Here is a 22,028-nt window from a genome sequence, read left to right on the forward strand (position 1 = left end):
CCTTTCATCCTTGTGAGAATCTCAGGAAGACTAGCAATTCCATACTAATTTCTTTTGCAAACCTCATAGTCAATGGCTGAAGAGATTCACTGAACTCACTTAATCACCATGCAAGCTCCAGGTAAACTGCAACTACAACCTCAAGAACAACAAAAAGCATTGTGTTTCCATAGTACTCCCACAAATTGCATCACATCTTCACTATTTATATAGATTTAGTATACACTGAATATCACATGGATGATATCTGGTGCATTTTTCCAAAAGATTTCAGAATCAGGTTTAATATCACTAGCATGTCTTGAATTATCACTCACCAAAACTCACTGGTCTCTGGGTACACACATCCTTGATGATTGTAGCAACATTCGCTATAATGTGTTCTTTTGGCATATCCAGCTGAAAAGCAATTGAACAGCTAAGTACAGTATACAGCCAAGAATACCGTCAACACAAATAAAATCTGAGTCATATAGGACTTAATGAATGTGTAGCTTCACATCCCACAACTGTTGAACTTGTTGACTGTTGCTCACTTAAGATTTTCCAGTCCACCCTCCGTTCATTTACCAGCTACCAGTTATTTTTCGACAGTATCTCTCCACAGCCGTTGTTTAAATGCAAGCTACTTCTCCCTGATGAAGTGCAGCAATTCTACCACTTGGTGGCACGCACTTGAACTCTGTCTATGTTCAGTCCTCACATGCTTAAATTCAGCAAGGACGACTGCATGGCAATCAAAGTGAAAGCTTATCAATTTTGCCCTCAATTCCAACAATGCAGGAGGGGTGGGCATGGGGTCAGCAACCCCATGCCATAAAATCCCAGCACTACTGAAGTGCCAACAGAAGCTCCCTGGGCAAGGAAGGATCTTTGCTTAGAAGATGCATGTGAAGTTGTGTGGTGAGAGCAGAAGCCACAGGCCCAATCAACCTTCAGCCCAGGACAGAGGACTCTGCTGAGCTGCTGTTGGTGGCCTATGCCCCAGTACGGGTGATGGGCTTAAGAAGAATTCCAAACGAAGTCAACTCTCAACCAATCCTCCTGTCATTGTAGCTAACTCAGAGTTCCGAGGGGGGGGGGGGGGCGGGGGAACACTGAGATTTTCCGTGCTCCTAACTTTAGGGGTAATCAGCATGGCTTTGTGCAGGGCAGGATGGGTGATGTCTTACACCAAAAGCTGCTGAGGGACTCAACACATCAGGCACGATCTATAGAGGGAAATGGGCAGTTGACATTTCGGATGAACACCCTTCACCCAGATTGATGAAGTGTCTCAACCCGAGAAGTCAACTGTCTATTCCACTCCGCACAGATGCTGCCTGACCTGTTGAATTCCTCCTGACGCCTTGCAACTGCAGTCACCCACACTTAATTTTTTGAGGAGGTGACAAATTTGATTGACAGGGATGAGGCAATGGATGTTGTATGCATTGACTTTACTAAAGTTTCAACAAGGTCCCTCAAAGTGAGCTGATACAGAAGGTTACAACACATAGTGTCTTGGCCATAAATTAGCAGAGGAGATGTGTTATTCTGACTGGATGTCTGTGATCAGTGATCTGGAAACCATCGGTGCTGGACTGCTTGTGGTATATACAATAATGCAGATGGTCTGATTAGTAAGTTTGCAGGAATTGGCAGAGTTGTGGATAGTGAGGAAATTTGTCAAATAAATGAGATTTTACGCACTGGGGTGTCACAGTGAAGAGTGTACAGTAAAAAGTGGATTTTGGAGAGCTGGTCCATAGTTCCCTGAAAGCAGCAAGTAAAAGGGTGATAAAGGAGGTATGTTGCATGCTTTTCTTCATTAGTCAGGGTGTTGAATACAAAAGTCAGAAAGTCATAGTGTAACTATCTTAAGCTTTGTTTAGGCCACATTTGTAGCATCATGTACAATTACAGTTACGCATTACAGGAAGAACACGGAGCCTTAGAAGAGGGTGCAGAAGAGGTTCACCAAGGTGCTGTCTGAATTGTTGAATGCAAGCTGCAAGGAGAGAATGTATACATTTTGATTGCTTTCTCTAGAGTAGTGGTCACCAACCTTTTCAAGCCCAAGATCCCCTACCTCGACCTTAGTGAGAGGCAAGATCTACCTACTAAATCATTTAGAGGAAACACAGCTCAGACTGTACTTCCAATTTGAGGCCTTTTATTTGGGCTAATTGTATTTGAATTACACAAAATACTTTTGTCAAACTTTCAAATTAATTCAAAATAGAAAACACTGTAAGTAGCATATGAAACAGGCCATAGCTGTCTTTCTTTCAGAATATTACAATATTTCACACCTTTAATTCTAAGTTTCATTATTTAATTTTATTTCAACACGAAAAATAAATAAATAAAAATTGATTGTTGCACTCAGTGTGATGACTGGGGCTGAATACTTTCTGCTAGTTCCCTGAAATTTGGCTCATAACTACAGACAGCCAGTCTGAGACAGTCTGTAAGGTGTCTGTCAGTAAGACAGCTCCTGTACTTAGATTTAATAATTTTCATCTGTGAAAATGCAATTTCACATAGATAAGTTGACCCGAAGTAGTCACTGACTTTTAGTGCTATAAAACCAATGCGCACACTGTGCATTGCTGGGGCCCCATCAGTAGTAATTGCCACCAGTTTATGAATGGGGATGTCATTTTCACAGACATATTTTTAAACTCATTGTAAATATCCTCACCTCTCGTTCTCTCCTTTAATTGCAAAAGAGTGAGGAAGTCCTCCTTTGTTGTAAAATCCTGGAAAGCCATTCTGACAAATATAACATGCTGAGCTGTTTGCATTACATCTAGGGATTCATCGAACTGTAGTGAAAAATATCCACACCCTCTGACAGTGACAATACCCTCCTTGTCACTGTTGCAGAGCCAAGCGGTATATTATGTATTGCGGTTGTGATGTCGTTTTTGTTTTCAAAGTTATTAAGAACAGTCTCTGCAGTAATGGTCATTGCTTCCTTGAATTAATTGTCATTTGTAAAAGGCTTCTTGTGTTTAGCCCAGTGGTCCCCAACCTCCAGGCCGCGGACCAATACCAGGCCGCGAAGAATGCAGTGGTGCAGTGGTAGTCGGAACGCACCCAGCTCACCTTTAAGAAAAAAGCCGAAATAAACAAGCTAATTAATTAGGTATCACCCAGCACGGTAATGTCAGCCCAGATCATCTGATGTGCTGGGTGCATTCCGACTACCGCTGCACCACTGCATTCTTCGCGGCAATGTATCGGTCCATGGTCCAGAGTTTGGGGAACATTGGGTGGCTTACATGAAATGATGCTTCAACAGCAGCCTTATTTTGAGCAGCATGTTTTGTGAAAAATGATTGCTGGGCTTTCAACCCCGATTTCAGCTTCTCAACTTTCCTGGAATGAATTGCGCTCTTTGGGGGGGGGGGGGGGGGGTGTCTTTAAGCTTCTGGTGGTTGGTGTTGTGGTGCCGCTCCAGATTCCCTCTTTTAATCAGTGCTCGTGTTTGGTGGCACAACATACATACACACTTGCCTTTCACCAAGGTAAAAAGAAATTCCTCTTCCATTCTGGATGGAATTTTTACGTTTTTGCCTTCCTTCGTGGAGCCCCCGCCATGCTACAAGGATATCACCAGCGAGTGCTGTATATTGATGTTTGCAACAGTCTGTACTCTTATTTAATCTAATTGGTCACTTTGATGCAGCACAAGCTACACTGAAACCGCGATGCATGGCGGGGGAGCTACACACATGAGCACTGGACAGAAAGAATGGAACTAAAACCCCGCAAACCGGAAACAATCTCCCTTTTCAAACAGCTTTCAGAAGCAAAAGTATTGCTATATTACTGTTATCCTAATTAGTATTAATTATTTTTATAATGCTCACTTTACAACAGTACTTGTGTATTTATTTTTGATTTTTTTCGGGGATCTACTGGGAAAGTCTCAAAGATCAACTGGTCGATCGCAATCGACGGGTTGGCGACCACTAATCTAGAGCATTGGTGACTATGGGACAAGCTGATCTAAGTATATCAGCTAAGATTATTAAAGAGGTAGACATGCTAGGTAGAGCCTTTACCCCTGGGCGAACATGACAAATAATAGAGGGCACATTTTTAAAGTGAGAAGGTGCGAAGTTTAAAGAAGATTTATTTGACAAGTCTTTTTTTCCCCCCTTTTTCACAAAGAATGGTAGATACCTGGTTCATACTGCCAGGGAAAGCCAAGGAAACAGATATGGTAACATTTCAGCAGGACTGAGTCCTGCCAAAGAATTTCAGCTCAAAATGTCGACTGTACTCTTTTATTAGATGCTGCCTGGCCTGCTGAGTTCCTCCAGCAATGTGTGTGTTGCTTGGATTTCCAGCATCTGCAGATTTTCTCTTGTTTGTTACCACACTTCAGAGCCATTTAGGCAAGTACAAAGATTGTGAGTCATCAGACCTGTACATGTGTGGTACTGTTTTATGTCTATGTTAACTAGGGAGTCTTAACTTTTATATTAAAGAAAAATCCAATTACAACACAAATCATTTCAAATTTATGCTACTATCAAAATGAGGATGTCACATCCAGGAAACACAACACTTTTCTACTTTTGTATCTCAAGTTCTGATCAAGTGCTGTCCAAGCTTACAATGATCAACAATCAATTTCAGTAAGACAGCACCAAAACCGCCATTGTTAAAAGTAGAGGTTTAACTATGGCAGTATAATTTTGCAGTAGATGTCCCTTAAGATACACAAATACTATTTCTGATGAATAAATACACAAACTACAATTCATTCCTAGATCAATACCCAATCTTGCACAATACTCTTGATTCATTCATCCATTTTAGGAGTAATTTTTTTTAAAGCAGTTTAAACATTTTTTTAAAGATTAGGCCCACTGTTTTACACCATATTTAATGTTATAGTATTTTTGTTCACTTTATACACAAGAAATTTACTGCTACAAGATATATGCATAAAAATGCACAGATACAGCACATCTATTGCTTTTAAGCTTTAATCAATTAAAATTTACTGCTCATGAAATGATATATTGAATGATTAAGGTGAGCAAACTCGAGTTTGTTCCCATGTTTAAAGTGAGTCAGCCAAGGCAATCGTGGGGGTATAATTAGTTTGAACATGTTAAGGTTAGAGGAAGTCACAAGTGAAATCTGGATTTCTCATCATTGGCACATTGCAAATGCAATAGTGAGGATATAAAGTAAAAACAAGGAAGTACTCAGTGATGATACCTCTCACTAGAAAAACAAGATCACAATTTCAAACTGTACTTGAGAAGTTGGAAAAAAATTCAATAAATATTAACAGTGGATAGAGCAAATCCTAGAATTATGGCCACCTTCATAAGTCTGAAAAGAATTGCTACTATGAAGGGAAAACAAACTAGAACAAAGAACTTGAAAATCAGCATAAATCAGCATAAACATGCAACATTGATTTGAAATGCACACGAGGTTCAATATTCTGAATATAAACTATAATGGGGTGCTACCTAACAGTTGTTCTCACTGATACAAAATAGCTATGAATAACAACTTTTTCAACATGTAATAGTGCCAGGAACAATCTGCTACTTACTAATACAGAAGGAGGAACAAGAATAAATATATTTCTCCATAAATTCTCTATACATTTCCCTCATCCATGGCAATGCTGAAGATGAAATCTGAACAGGAACATTTTCACTGAAAGTGTATATTTGAGGTCTAAATCCTAATGCACACTATTACAATTGTTTCCAGTACCAACAGGGGTAAACATCACAATACTTGGCTCGTTTAATAAAACTTCAATGGAACAGAAGCCAAAGCTACACACGAGTTAGAAGTCATGTTATTAAACTTATTTATCATCTTGATTGTGATGGCATTGAATAAGAAAAATCATAAATACAAAACTTCTATAATATCAGCAGAGATATTTTGAAACCTGTTTATAGTTATTTGCGACTATTACAGTCACAAAAATAAATTCACTTAAATAACTTATTTTACCATGAAATTGACTAAAATTCATTAAGGTGAAAATGCATGAATCTTGCTAATGTTTCTTCCTTGATCTTATTTATAAAATGCATTCTAATCCAAGGAATAGTAGAAAATAATAAAAAATATTGCAAATCAATTAGGAACAATCAAGAGAAAAATTATCATTAATCCTCCATCCAAATCTTAAGACCCAAAATATTAATCTGGTTTGCTTTTTACAAATGTGAATTAAGTTATGTTTACGTCAGTTTCCATTATTTGCTGGTTCCTTTATCTTTTAATCAACAAGGATCAAAGTAAATCAAATATAGACTCAATAAAGATAAAATGAATCAGAATTTGCAAAGGGAATAAAAGTCTATCAATTTTCACCACTATAAGTGGTAATACAACAACTCCTAGAGTGTAGATAAGGACTGAAAGCAAACAGTAGTAGGCGGTGATTTCCTGCCCCTGTGCAAGGTGCACTATTGTAACCTGCGTTACTGTAAACTGTAGAGATCAGTGCAAACAACAGGAATTCTGCAGATGCTAGAAATTCAAGCAACACACATAAAAGTTGCTGGTGAACGCAGCAGACCAGGCAGCATCTCTAGGAAGAGGTGCAGTCAACGTTTCAGGCCGAGACCCTTCGTCAGGACTAACTGAAGGAAGAGTGAGTAAGGGATTTGAAAGTTGGAGGGGGAGGGGGAGATCCAAAATGATAGGAGAAGACAGGAGGGGGAGGGATGGAGCCAAGAGCTGGACAGGTGATAGGCAAAAGGGATACGAGAGGATCATGGGACAGGAGGTCCGGGAAGAAAGGCAAGGGGGGGGAACCCAGAGGATGGGCAAGGGGTATATTCAGAGGGACAGAGGGAGAAAAAGGAGAGTGAGAGAAAGAATGTGTGTATAAAAATAAGTAACAGATGGGGTACGAGGGGGAGGTGGGGCATTAGCGGAAGTTAGAGAAGTCGATGTTCATGCCATCAGGTTGGAGGCTACCCAGACGGAATATAAGGTGTTGTTCCTCCAACCTGAGTGTGGCTTCATCTTTACAGTAGAGGAGGCCGTGGATAGACACGTCAGAATGGGAATGGGATGTGGAATTAAAATGAGTGGCCACTGGGAGATCCTGCTTTCTCTGGCAGACAGAGCGTAGATGTTCAGCAAAGCGGTCTCCCAGTCTGCGTCGGGTCTCACCAATATATAAAAGGCCACATCGGGAGCACCGGAAGAAGTATATCACCCCAGCTGACTCACAGGTGAAGTGTCGCCTCACCTGGAAGGACTGTTTGGGGCCCTGAATGGTGGTAAGGGAGGAAGTGTAAGGGCATGTGTAGCACTTGTTCCGCTTACACGGATAAGTGCCAGGAGGGAGATCAGTGGGGAGGGATGGGGGAGACAAATGGACAAGGGAGTTGCGTAGGGAGCGATCCCTGCGGAATGCGGGGGGTGGGGGGGGGAGGGAAAGATGTGCTTAGTGGTGGGATCCCGTTGGAGGTGGCGGAAGTTACGGAGAATAATATGTTGGACCCGGAGGCTGGCGGGGTGGTAGGTGAGGACCAGGGGAACCCTATTCCTAGTAGGGTGGCGGGAGGATGGAGTGAGAGCAGATGTACGTGAAATGGGGGAGATGCGTTTAAGAGCAGAGTTGATAGTGGAGGAAGGGAAGCCCCTTTCTTTAAAAAAGGAAGACATCTCCCTCATCCTAGCTCTCAGGATGAGGCTTTTCATTCTAGGACGAGGGAGATGTCTTTCTTTTTTAAAGAAAGGGGCTTCCCTTCCTCCACTATCAACTCTGCTCTTAAACGCATCTCCCCCATTTCATGTACATCTGCTCTCACTCCATCCTCCCGCCACCCCACTAGGAATAGGGTTCCCCTGGTCCTCACCTACCACCCCGCCAGCCTCCGGGTCCAACATATTATTCTCCGTAACTTCCGCCACCTCCAACGGGATCCCACCACTAAGCACATCTTTCCCTCCCCCACTCTCTCTGCATTCCACAGGCATCGCTTCCTACGCAACTCCCTTGTCCATTGGTCCCCCCCATCCCTCCCCACTGATCTCCTCCTGGCACTTATCCGTGTAAGCGGAACAAGTGCTACACATGCCCTTACACTTCCTCCCTTACCACCATTCAGGGCCCCAAACAGTCCTTCCAGGTGAGGCAACACTTCACCTGTGAGTCGGCTGGGGTGATATACTGCGTCCGGTGCTCCCAATGTGGCCTTTTATGTATTGGCGAGACCCGACGCAGACTGGGAGACCGTTTTGCTGAACATCTCCGCTCTGTCCGCCAGAGAAAGCAGGATCTCCCAGTGGCCACACATTTTAATTCCACATCCCATTCCCATTCTGACGTGTCTATCCACGGCCTCCTCTACTGTAAAGATGAAGCCACACTCAGGTTGGAGGAACAACACCTTATATTCCGTCTGGGTAGCCTCCACCCTGATGGCATGAATATTGACTTCTCTAACTTCCACTAATGCCCCACCTCCCCCTCGTACCCCATCTGTAACTTATTTTTGTACACACATTCTTTCTCTCACTCTCCTTTTTCTCCCTCTGTCCCTCTGAATATACCCCTTGCTCATCCTCTGGGTCCCCCTCCGCTCCTTGTCTTTCTTCCCGGACCTCCTGTCCCATGATCTTCTCGTATCCCTTTTGCCTATCACCTGTCCAGCTCTTGGCTCCATCCCTCCCCCTCCTGTCTTCTCCTATCATTTTGGATCTCCCCCTCCCCCTCTCAAATCCCTTACTCACTCTTCCTTCAGTTAGTCCTGACGAAGGGTCTCGGCCTGAAGCGTCGACTGCACCTCTTCCTAGAGATGCTGCCTGGCCTGCTGCATTCACCAGCAACTTTGATGTGTGTTGTAGAGATCAGTGAACTGATAAGATTTATAAAGCATTCTCTCCATTGGAAAAAAGCACAAAAATGTTACTCTGTAGTGAAGGAGTTGTGACCATAATTGCTTGAGGAACTCTGCAGGTCAGGCAGCGTCTATGGAAGTGAATAGACTGTCAACATTTTGGGCTATTTTTATCTTTTTATATCCTGTCAGTTCTCCTCTTTGCAAAGATGCACAAGTCACCTTTCTTTTCGGATATTTCTGAGATGTACTGTATGTTGATGAATATGGTATTTTAAATGATGAATGATCTTGGCCCAAAACAGCTGCCGACTCTTTATTCATTTCCGTAGATGCTGCCTGATCTGCTCAGTACTTCCAGCATTTGTATTTCCAGCAACTGCAGACTTTCTCATGTTAATGGCAGTTGAATTTTAATGTTTAATAATCTCCTTGGACTTAAAATTAAGTTTCATTTATGTAGGATTTGATTTCTTCTGATAATCAATTCAAAATTTCAAAGCTTTTAACAACATTTTTCTCCAAGAGTTTGTCCTATTTCAGCTTGCACCATAAACATATTTGCACCAAGGGCGTTTTTGTCTTGTAAATTTAAAATTAAATACTAAACTTTTTACAGCTTGATTTTCAGATGATACGAATCTTTCAGCTTGATTGGTTGCAGGCATTGAAGAAACTCTGAACTGACCACTTTGATGACAGAAAAATGTAGAGCTATGCAGGAGGCATGGGTTAAAAGGTTAGCACAAGATTGTGGGCCGAAAAGGGCCTGTACAGAGCTGTAATGTTTTGTTGATGTTCAAATTGCCCAATATCATCAACACTGGTGTGCCCCTGTACTGATAACTGCTGGCAAATTACGTGGAGTATGAGGGAGAAAAAAAAACAAAACCTCTGTGACAGTTGGTTTCAAGGTAGGCAGTGAACTGTAACCAGAAAGTCAAATCAAATCTGAAGACCATCCTTTTATAAAGTATGAGTCACCAAAGTAGCTCCATTAATATTTAATGTTTAAAGTTAAAGCTAATGGATACCAACATTTAACTTCATAAAGACAAACTTGGAAATAAAAATCAAAATACTTAAATCACAACGATCCCAATGTACATTTTAGTATTATTCAGTTCCAATAAGAGTGGCTGTATCTCATTTAAATACATAGAACGATATAGATCATTCCATCAGTTCTAACAACTTCAGTGTTAATGCACAAATAACTATAACATTTATCTTATCACTATATGATGAAAAGATGCTGGAAATAATGGAAGTTACCTTCTGTTTCATAAATAAATTACACAGTAACCGATTTTAATCTTAAACAGATTTCTGACAGTTTTTGATGTGGCTTAAAATATTGTTAACCACGCTTGCACTGGACACTTCCTCTAATGAGTCTGCTGTTCTGGGGGAAAAGCGAGTTAAGATTAGATGTAAATCATCACAAATTTTCCAAACAGGTTCAGATTTTATGATTAAATAATGAAATAAGTTGAATCTGAAACCTTCAGGAAATGTATTCAGAAATCATTATTCCACAATCTACCAGTTAAGGTTACAAAAAATAATGTTTTTTTTACAAGCACAGAAGGTTCACAAGCAACATCCAGTTACATTACTAATTCATTATTTAAATCATTTCAGAACGCCCACGACACCAAGCCACCTCCATGTTAAGAGTACACTGATCTTTATTGCCGTTTACGAGCGCATAATGAGAATGCAAAAGCTGCAGCAGTACTTCAACTTTATTTTTAGTGCTGGGAATGGAGTGCAGTCGCAATAAGCATATAACTGTCCCCTTCTTTCACCCCCTCCCCTATAGTTATTCCAAAATACATGTTCCATATTATCTGCTATGTTCTGTTACACACTCTCTCTGGAAGTTCCCCATACAGCACAGCTAGCAGCCAAACTTGTCTTGAATTAGACTTCCCATTTTGTTAAGCTTTGGTGACTTACATTTAAACAGGCCAGGTCAGTGAAAGATTACAAACCAATTGATACACAGCTGTAACGAACACACTCTCCAATGACAATAACCAAACACACAACTTCCTGCCATTTGAACACTACAATTGCAACCGTTACTGCTTAAGGAAACACAAGTCAAAACACGAGTTTAGTTTAATTTCCACATAAGTATTGTCTTGGTCATCCACAAGTTTCAAATATTAAGATTATCAGACAAAAGTAGTAAAGATTCATGGCAATGTTACCAGGACTCAAGGGATCAGGTACTTCTACAAATGTACCATGGAGATTATTCTGACTGGCTGCATCACTGTCTGGTATTGTGTGGGGGTGGGGGGGAGGGGGGAGGGAAAGGCAATTGCACAAGATCGAAGTAAGTTGCAGAAACTTGTAAGTTTAGTCAGCTCTATCCTGGGGACTAGCCTCCATAGCATCCAAGACATCGTCAAGGAGGGAAAGTTTTAAGGGAGACCTGAGGGGCAAGATTTTCCACCCAGAGGGTGGTCCATATATGAAATGAACTACCGAAGTGCTTGAAGCAGTTATCTTAACATTTAAAAACATACTTGAACAGGTACATGGTTAAGAAAAGTTTAGAGCAAAATGACCCTTGCTTCAATGCACCATGAGACTTGTTTCCGTTCTGTATAACCCAGTGACTCTGAAGCCTACTATCAAACCCTGTAATTACATCAAGATGCAAGATTCATTTATTATCAAAGAATATATAAGTTATACAACCTTGAGATTTGCTTGCTCACAGGTAGCCACAAAGCAAGAAACTCGAAAGAACCCATTTAAAAAAAATAAAAATAAAAGACCAACCCTCGATGTGCTAGAGAGAGAAAAAAAGGTAATAAAATCATGCAAACAATTGAAGCAAACAACAGGATTCTGAACTAAAATCGAGTCCACAGATCTGCTTCCCGGAGCAGCCCAGAGTAGGCCCAAAGCCTCGATTATCAGTTCATCATATTAGCAGGCATAGCGCACAGCAGCCAGGGCAATCTTCACAGCCGCAGTGTCCTGGAGATGACCATGAAATGTCAAAAATTTGGATATTACAATATCAAAGTAGATTTATTATCAAACTATATATATTTCATCATATATTAGTCTGAAATTCATTTTCTTGCAGGCATTCAAAGCAGAAATACAATGGAATCAATGAAAAAATTACACTCAAATACTAACAATAATTCATGTGTGGGAAAAAACTGTGCAAATAGAGAAAAAAATGACAACAACAGTAAAAATAAATAAATAATACTGAGAATATGAGCTGGAAAGTTCTTGAAAGAGAGCCCATAGGTTGTGGATTCAGTTCAGTGTTGAGGCAAGTGAAGTTATCCTTGCTGGTTCAGGAGCCTGATGATTTAAGGGTAATGACTGTCCTTGAATCTGGTGGCATGGGTCCTAAGGCTCCTGGACCTCCTTCCTGATGGCAGCAGAAGATAGTGTTCTATATTTACTATAGCAGTAATATTTGAGTAATACTGTAAATATATTGTTTAATTAAGTATTCTTTGTTGTTTAAATAATTCATTATGCATGCCCCTCGCTTAAAGTAAAAACAAACTAAGACCCATTCCCTTGGGCTCCCATCTTTTTTCTTGCAATTAATTTAATGTTTTGGTGTTCATAAGGCATAACAGTGGCATTGAGGTATTTTTAAAATGAATTCCAGACAACTATCTACCTGCTCAAGTACAGCGAGATGTTTGAGTTTAAAGGCAGAAAATGGAAGAATTCATGAGTTTATAAACAGTGAGTACTGGGTGACGATGATAATAATAAATAAAATAAAGAGCAAAAATGACGGTTTCCATCAGAAAAGACAGGTTTGATTGCTCAATGGGTAACTGGCTCATGTTTACTGAGATAATGAGCAATATCTTAAAGCAAATGAAATAGCCAACAAAAAATGAGTGCCAATTTTGTTGAGTACATTGTATTTAAAGGCATACAGTTTGCTTTGAAATTTGGCTGCTTCAACCAATCCAGCTGAAGTGTCTTGCATGAGGACTCCTAAGTCCCTCTTAAGTCCCTCGCTGATGTTAGAACCTTCGCTCCATTTAGACAATAGTCCACAATATTGTTCCTTTTACCAAAATGCATTATCATACATTTCCCAACACTGTGTTCCATCTGCCAAATTTTTGACCATTCTTCCAATTTGTCTAAGTCCTGCTGCAATCGCATTGCTTCTTCAGTACACCCTACCATCATATCATTCAAAAACTTTGCCACAAAGCCATCAATTCCATTATCCAAATCATTGACAAACAATGTGAAAAGTAGCGGACCCAATACTGACACCTGAGGAACACCACTAGTCACTGGCAGCCAACCAGAAAAGACGCCCTTTATTCCCACTCACTGCCTCCTGCCCGTCAGCCATTCCTCTATCCATGCCAGTATCTTTCCTGTAACGACATTGGATTTTATCTTGCTAAGCAGTCTCATGTATGGCACCTTATCAAATGCCTTCTGAAAATCCAAGTAAATGACATCCACTACCTCTCCTTTGTCCATCCTGCTTGTTACTTCCTTGAAGAACTCGAACAGATTTCCCAGGCAAGATTTTCCTTCACAGAAACCGTGCTGATTTTGACTTATTTTATCATTAGTCTCCAAGTACCCTGAAACTTCATCCCTAATAATACACTCCAATACTTTTCCAGTTGAGGCTAACTGGCATATAATCTCCTTTCTTTTGCGTTCCTACCTTCTTAAAGACTGGAGTGACATTTGCAATCTTCCAGTCCTCCGGGACCATGCCAGGATCAAATGATTCTTGAAAGATCATGACCAAAGTATCCGTTATCTCTTCAGCAACCTCTCTCAGGACTCTGGGATGTTGTCCATCTGATCCAGTTGACTTATCCCCCTCAAGACCTTTCAGACTGCCTAGCACTTTTTCCTTTGTAATAGCAATGGCACTCACTCTTGCTCCCTGACACTCACAGACATTTTACACACTGCTAGTGTCTTCCATAGTGAGACTGATGCAAAGTACCCATAAAGTTCATCTGTCATTTCTTTGTCCCCCATTACTACCTCACCAGCATAATTTTCCAGTAGTCCAATATCAACTCTGACATTCCTTTTACCCTTTATATAACTGAAAAATGTTCTAGTATTCTATTTTATACTGTTGGCTAGTTTGCCCTCATATTTAATCTTTTCCCTTCTTATAGCCTTTTAGTTGCGTTTTGTTAGATTTTAAAAGCGTCCCAATCATTCAACTTCCCACTCACTTTTGCTACCTTATATGCTCTTTTCTTGGCTTTTACGCAGTCCTTGACTTACCTTGTCAGCCACAGTTGCCTACCCCTGCTATTTGAGAACAACTTCTGTGGGACATACCCATCCTGCACCTTGTGAACTATTCCCAGAAACTTCAGCCATCTCTGCTCTGATGTCAGGCCCGTCAATATCCTCCTCCATTCCACCTGGGTAAGCTCCTCTCTCATGCCTCTGTAATTCTCTTTATTCCATTGCAATACTGATACATGTGACTTATGCTTCTCCCTCTCAAACTGCAGTATGAATTCAATTATACTATGATCACTGCCTCCTTAGTGTTCCTTTACATTAAGCTCCCTAATAAGATCTGGGTTATTACACAAGACCTAATCTAAGATAGCCTTTCCCTGAAGCTATCTCATAAGCATTCAACAAATTTCCTCTCTTGCGATCCAACACCAACATGATTTTCCCAATCCCCTTGCAATTGAGGTCCCAAATTATAATTGTGACATTACCCTTATTACATGCCTTTTCCAGTTCCCTTTGCAATCTCAACCCCACATCTTGGCTACTATTTGGAGGTCTGCAGTACCCAAAGTTCTTGGGAGTCCAGCATTGTCTTGCGGTCGTAAAAAACATATATAACGAAGAAAAAAGAACAGCTTTCGTTGGCCCCCAATAGGCCCCTGCATCCAAATGTGCCACCATCTTATCGGAAGATAGAAAGTTAAGTTGCAGTTTCAAAAAGAGCACAAAACTCCACACCATCAATGAAAAATCTAATGATGGTAAGAGTGACACAGGAATAAGTAGCCTTAAGATTTACAATATGCAAACTAACAACACTCAAACAATATGGCTTACACCAGATGTGAATGGCAAATTAATTAAAATGGAATTGGACACTGGTTCAGCTGTTTCAATTATTTCACACAATTAATTTGAATGATATTTCAAAGATACTGAACTGAAGCCTCCAGATATCCAACTTATACTGGAGAAAAGATCATTCCTGTGGGGATGACATTCATAACAGTGAAATATAACAACCAACAAATCACATTGGACTTGTATCTCGTAAAAACAGGAGGGCCAGCATTGTGCAGATGTGAGTGGCTAAGACAACTACAACTTGATTGGAGATCCATCAACCGTTTGCATACCACATCCCCTGTAATGGAGTCAACTGAAAGTGAATTAAGAAAGTTACTAGATGATACCACAACTGCCTCCATGCTGTACACCATGAACAGTTGCCCAACAGAGGGCAAAAAGGTGTTGGTGTCAACCTTTCCACCTCTGGTCAGAAAGCATATTGGATCAAGAAAGGACCATGCTGTTCAAAGGAATCATGAAAGTGACGAAAGCCGCAGTCTGACTACAACAGTTTTTGTAGGCAACATATCTGAAAAAGTTTCTGATATGTTAATTAGGTTCTAACTTGCAAAATGTTTTAAGCTGGAAGAGAGTTCAAGGAGCTTCAGGAAAGTTGCATGCTGCTTGTAAAAGTAGATGCTAAGACCGAAGCCCAGCTGGATGAATAGAAGGCCAAAAAGAAAAGGGTGAATGGAGATACGAAAAAAGAGGATTTGTCAAATGTTGTGGAGGAAACCAAGAGCAGAGATCAGATCATCAAAGGAGCAATAGAAAGATTAATAGGAGAATACTTCACTGAACTAAATGCATCTTCCAAAGTTCAAGATGCATCAACAAGAAAGAATAAAAAGGAAAAGAAAGAGGAGGAGTTAAGTACTATGGAAATAAAAGAGGATAACAAGACCTAGTTTTTCAAAAAGGTGAGAAAAAGTCAAACTGAAAAGAGATGGAGAGAAAGGACATGAATGAGAAAGGGAAAGGTATGAAAGAGAAGCAAGGATCAAAGTAGATCCAGAGAGAAAAGCCGAGAAAAGGAGAGAAAGAAAAAAGCTGTCCAGAATAGTCAGAACCACTTCCTGCCGTCTCAGAGTCAATTCTTACAACCACCACGGAGAAGTCCTCAGAACCTGAAATAGTTTCACAGCCACAAGTCTCTCATGCCAAGCAGAGTGACCTCCCTTGTCAACTGTGGTTGGCCCATATAAACTGCTATGACTGGGTGTGCCACCATCTTACCGAAGTTTACAAAACATGCCACAGAGCACGGCCTGCATGGTGGGAGTCCGTGATGATGGATGCTGCTTTCTTGTAGCAGCGCTCCATGTAGATGCGTTCAATGGTGGGGACAACTTTTACTGTGATGGACTGAGCTGTATCCACTGCTTTTTGTAGGCTTTTCCATACCATGCTGTGATGCAACCAGTCAAGATATTCTCCACTGTCCATCTGTAGAAGTTTGTCAAAGTTTTGGATAACATGTCAAATCTGCACACACTTCTAAGAAAGTAGAGGCGATACCGTGCCTTCATTGTAATGGAACATGTGTGCTGATCGAGTGCAGATACTCCGAAATGATAACACCAAGGAATTCAAAGTTATTGACCCTCTCCACCTCCAATCCCCTATTGAGTACTGGCTAATGGACTTCCAGTTTCATCCTCCTGCAGTCAATAATCAGCTCTTTGAATTTGCTGACACTAAGTGAAAGGTTGTTGTGACTTCATTCAACCAGATTTTCAATCTCCCTCAATATGCTGATTTGGCACCACCTTTGATTCAGGCATTTACAGTTTAGCAAACTTAGATATAGCACTGGAGCTGTACTTAGCCACACAATGACAGGCATAGAGTGAGTAGACCAGGAGGCTGAGCATACTGCCTTGTGCTACACCTGTGCCAATGGTTCTTGCAGAGATACTATAAGACCATAAGATATGACAGCAGAAGTAGGCCATTCAGCCCATCGGGTCTGCTTCGCCATTCAATCATGGGCTGATCCAATTCTTCCAGTCATCCCCACTGCTCTGCCTTCTCCTCATACCCTTTGATGTCCTGGCCAATCAAGAACCTATCTATCTCTACCTTAAATGCACCCAATGACTTGGGCTCCACAGCTGCTCGTGGCAACGAATTCCAGAGATTTACCACCCTCTGACGAAAGTAATTTCTCCGCATCTCAGTTCTAAGTGGACGTTCTTCAATCCTGAAGTTGTGTCCACTTGTCCTAGACTCCCCTATCATAGGAAATAACTTTGCCATATCTAATCTGTTCATGCCTTTTAACATTCAGAATGTTTCTATGAGATCTTCCCTCATTCTCCTAAACTCCAGGGAATACAGCCCAAGGGCTGCCAGACATTCCTCATACAGTACAGGTGCCCCCCACTTTTCGAACGTTCACTTTTCGAAACCTCACTGTTACGAGAGACCTACATTAGTTACCTGTATCCACTAACAGAAGGTGTTTTCACTGTTATGATAAAAAGCAGCGCACGCCCCGAGCAGCCACTCTCCCCCGGATTCGGACCGGCATTCTCACCGGCATTGCTTTAACACATGCCTGTGAGCAGCCGTTTTCAAGATAAGTTCTAAGGTATCGAAAAAGACTAAAAGAGCTCGTAAGGGTGTTACACTTAGCGTAAAACTAGACATAATTAAGCATTTCAATTGTGGTGAACGAAGTAAGGACAAAGTGAGTTTGGCTTGCGGAAGTTGACGAAGATGATGTTGAAGAGGTTCTGGCATCCCATGACCAAGAACTGATAGATGAAGAGGTGATGCAATTGGAAGAGGAAAGGATAACAATCGAAACCGAATGCAGTAGCGAACTGAAAGTGAAGCAACTGCGTGAGATTTCCGCTGCATTGATAAAGTACGACTTTAATTTTGAAAGGGTATGTTGGTTTATGGGATATTTGCAGGATGGTTTGAGTGCCTACAAAGAACTGTAAGATAGACAAATGCGCGAGGCTCAGCAGTCAAGCAAGCCTTCCCCATCAGCCACAGCAGACGACGAACCTTGACCTTCGACATCGAGGCAGGCAGTCATAGGAGAAGATGAGCTGCCTGCCCTAATGGAAACAGACGACGATGAGATGACACCCCAGTGTCCCACCACCCCAACCCCAGGCCACAGATACCAATTCGCGGAGAATGCAGCAGTAGCCGGGAGGGGCACAGCACACCTTTAAGAAAAAAGCCAAAATAAATATGCTATTTAATTAGGTGCCACCCAGCACGTAATTGTCAGCCCAGATCAGAGGCGATGCAATCGGCAACTGACTCTGATCTGGGCTGACAATTACGTGCCAGGCGGCACCTAATTAATTAGCATGTTTATTTCGGCTTTTTTCTTAAAGATGTACTGGGTGCGTCCCGGCCACCGCTGGACCACTGCATGCTTCGCGGATGAGTATCGGTTTGCTGCCCGGAGGGTGGGGGCCACCGCACCACCCCCAACCCGTGACGACTCAGTCTAACACACCATCATCAGTGTGCTCGGCGCTGTCTTCCTGATTCCCGTAAGTGATACTACACTGTACGTACATTATTTCTACTTTATATAGGCTGTGTATTTTTATGCGTTATTTGGTCTGATTTGGCAGCTTCATAGCTTAAAGGTTACTGGAGAGCGCTTGCACGTGTTTTTCCTGACGGCGCTTGCATGAGATTTTCGCTACGGACAACAGTGCAGGCAATGATTGTGGAAAAGTATTTCTACTTTATATAGGCTGTGTATTTACATATCATTCCTGCTTTTACTATATGTTCCTGTTATTTTCGGTTTTATGTGTTATTTGGCATGATTTGGTAGGTTATTTTTGGGTCTGCGAACGCTCACAAAATTTTCCCATATAAATAAATGGTAATTGCTTCTTCGCTTTATGACATTCCAGCTAACGAACCGTTTCATAGGAACGCTCTACCTTCGGATGGTGGGGAAAACCTGTAACCCTTTCATTCCTGGAATTATTCTCATGAATCTTCTCTGAGTCCTCTCCAATATCAGTATATCCTTTCTAAAACAAGGAGCCCAAAACTGTACACAATACTCCGTGTGATCTCATGAGTGAGTGCCTTATAGAGCCTCAACATCACATCCCTGCTCTTGTATTCTATAGTTCTAGAAATGAATGCCAACACTGCATTCGCCTTCTTCACTACCGAATCAACTTCCCAACCACTGATGTCAGGCTAACAGGTCTGCCTCCCACCCTTCTTAAATAGCAGAGTAACATTTGTAATTTTCCAGTCATTCAGTACAATGCCAGAATCTATCAATTCTTGAAAGATCATTGTTAATGTTTCCACAATCTCTCCAGCTACTTCCTTCAGAACCCAAGGGAGCATTCCATCAGGTCCAGGAAATTTATCTACCCTCAGACCATTAAGCTTCCTGAGCACCTTCTCAAGTCGTAATTTCACTGCACATACTTCACTTCCCTGACACTCTTGGAAGTCCAGTGTACTGCAGGTGTCTTCCACTATGAACACTGATGCAAAATATGCATTCAGTTCCTCTGCCATCTCTGCATCTCTCATTACAATCTCTCCAGCTTCATTTTCTATTGGTCCTATATATATCCTCAACTCTCTTTTATCCTTTATATACTTAAAAAAGCTTTTAGTATGTTCTTTGATATTAGCCACCAACTTCCTTTCATAACTCATCTTTTCCTTCCTAATGACCTTCTTAGTTTCCTTCTGCAAGTTTTTAAAAAAAACTTCCCAATCCTCTATCTTCCCACTAGCTTTGGTGTCCTTGTATGCCCTCTCTTTTGTTTTTACTTTGGCTCTGACTTCACATGTCAGTCACTGTAGCATCCTACTTCCATTCGAAAATTTCTTCTTATTTGGAATATACCCATCTTGCACTTCCCTCATTATTCACAGAAATTCCAGCCATTGCTGCTCTGCTGTCCTTCCTGCTAGTGTCCCTTTCTAGTCAACTTTGGCCCATTCCCCTCTCATGCCATTGTAATTTCCTTTATTCCACTGAAATACCGACACAATGGAATTTAGTTTCTCCTGCTCAAATTTCAAAGTGAGCTCTAATCGGAAATGACTGGGGTGCACAAGTGAGGAAATAGAGGACCCAGTTGCACAAGGAAGTATCGAGACTTAGGTCTGGGAGATTATGGATTAGTTTTGAGGGGATGAATGCTGAGCTGCAGTCAACGAAGATGTTAAAGACATCAATGAACACACCCGCCAGCTGATTAGCATACAGGACTTCAGTACTTGGGCAGGTACACCGACTGGGCCAGACGCATTCTGTGGGTTCACCCTCCTAAAGGAATTCCGCAGATTATGAGAAGATTCTGTTCTCAAGAATTTAGAGTAATCAAGGAAGGGCCTACGCAAACTTTTTAAAATATACAATACTGTGCAAAGGTCTTAAGCACATACATTAAACTGGTGTGCCCAAGACCTCAGCATAGTACTGTAGTAATTTTATATAATTTACTATACTGCTGCCAAAAAAGATAAAACAAATTTCATGACATGTGTAAGTGATGATAAACATAATTCTAATATGGGTCCCTATTGTGGACTGAGAGTGAGAAGGGGGTAGGGAAAAGGGAATCATGGTTGTGGAAAGGGGAAATGAGAGGGAATGGAACAGGAAGCACTAGAGGCATTCTATAATCATCAATATACCAATCGTTTGGAATCAAATGACCTTGCCTGGTGTCTCAGGGCTGGGTGTGTCTGCACTCATGCCACCCGCCACTCTGGAACTCTATCACTGCCACCTGTCCCACACCCCTTCCGTAGCACTCCACCCTCACCATTCCCAATATCCTTTACTCCATGCCAGATTTACAAACTCTCTCTCCGCTCCACAGTGACAAATATAGTACTACGCACATCAATTGATAATCTATCTTCATGTTACAACTTATTTTACCTAAATGAAAGGAAATTGGATCATTTTTAAAATCAAACTTGAAGAGAAGTCCACTTAAAATAGTTGCATTATCTTCAAATTTAATCTGTACCTCATATGCACATGTAAAAATTCAATTGTTAAAGGTTTCATAAGCAAACCAGTACATTTGAACAGAAAATCCTGGAAACACTCAGTACATCAGGCAACATCTGTGGAATGGGAATGAATCTGACAATGAGTCACGAACCTTAAATGTTAACTGTTCTTCTTTCTGTGGATGCTGAGTGTTTGCTGTTTTTATTTTAGATATCTAGCATCTGTAATTTTCTTGATTTTCATTAAGTAAAAAATTTGATGTATCATTTTGTTCCACAATACTACAGTTCTTGATAACAGTACTGTTAATCAAAACAACCAAATTCACCAATTTAGTTTCAAAAAGAGATATTTGAGGGTAAGCACTCATCATATGAAATATGCCACATTTCATCTGAAAATTACAATTTCACAATCAAATTTAGACACTATATTATACCTTAATCTACCTAACATTTCAAAATTGGACCAACATGTTAAAGGAATCTGGAGATGCATAGATCTGAAAAAAATTACAAAAGTAATGCTGACAGTAACCAATTTGTATCAGTTGCATCTGGTATTAATTCAATTCTTTTCACATCAAGCTAGAATGACTCAAACCACAAGCTATATAGGTGAGGCGCCTTGCTCCGACTGGGTATCAGGATATGGAGGTTTATTAATCTGAGCATGGGAAAATGTGAAGATATGGGAGAGTGGTGGAAGGTGGGGTTTGCGGGGAGGGGGAGCGGAAGGGGAAGTAGGATGCAGTTTTACCGTATTTGGGACTGGAAACATTTTAAAACGCAAAGGAGTTATCAAATTGAGAATGAAAGGCAAGACAGAATACAAGAATACAATGACAATGAACACAAAAGCAGGTTGCAAGAGTTTGCAAGGTACGTAAAAAGTAATAGACTATCAAGAGCTTACAAGTCCCTTAGTGACAGTATTAGGGAGCAGAGGAAATGGAAGAGAAGTTAACTGTTTTGTGTCTGCCTTCAGGGACAATACATACAACCTGTCTGACATTCCAGAAAACCAAGGATGTAGCAGGGTAAGGAAGTTAAGGAAGTAGGAGTAAAAAGATAGAATCTGTAAAGAGATTGGTGAGA

At 41.1% G+C, this 22,028-nt stretch overlaps 1 protein-coding gene across 2 annotated transcripts in view; it reads right to left on the bottom strand.

The window, feature by feature from the left end:
• Positions 1-22,028, bottom strand: part of mrpl1 (mitochondrial ribosomal protein L1) — a 68,598-nt gene that overhangs the window by 2,130 nt on the left and 44,440 nt on the right. For both annotated transcript variants that reach the window (XM_072253149.1, XM_072253148.1), the window contains exon 8: positions 318-399. In XM_072253149.1, the coding sequence (XP_072109250.1) occupies positions 318-399 (82 nt within the window). The remainder of the gene's footprint in view (positions 1-317; positions 400-22,028) is intronic.

Source organism: Mobula birostris, chromosome 3 (genome assembly GCF_030028105.1).
Source record: "Mobula birostris isolate sMobBir1 chromosome 3, sMobBir1.hap1, whole genome shotgun sequence".
In the NCBI taxonomy this organism is placed as follows: Eukaryota; Metazoa; Chordata; class Chondrichthyes; order Myliobatiformes; family Myliobatidae; genus Mobula; species Mobula birostris.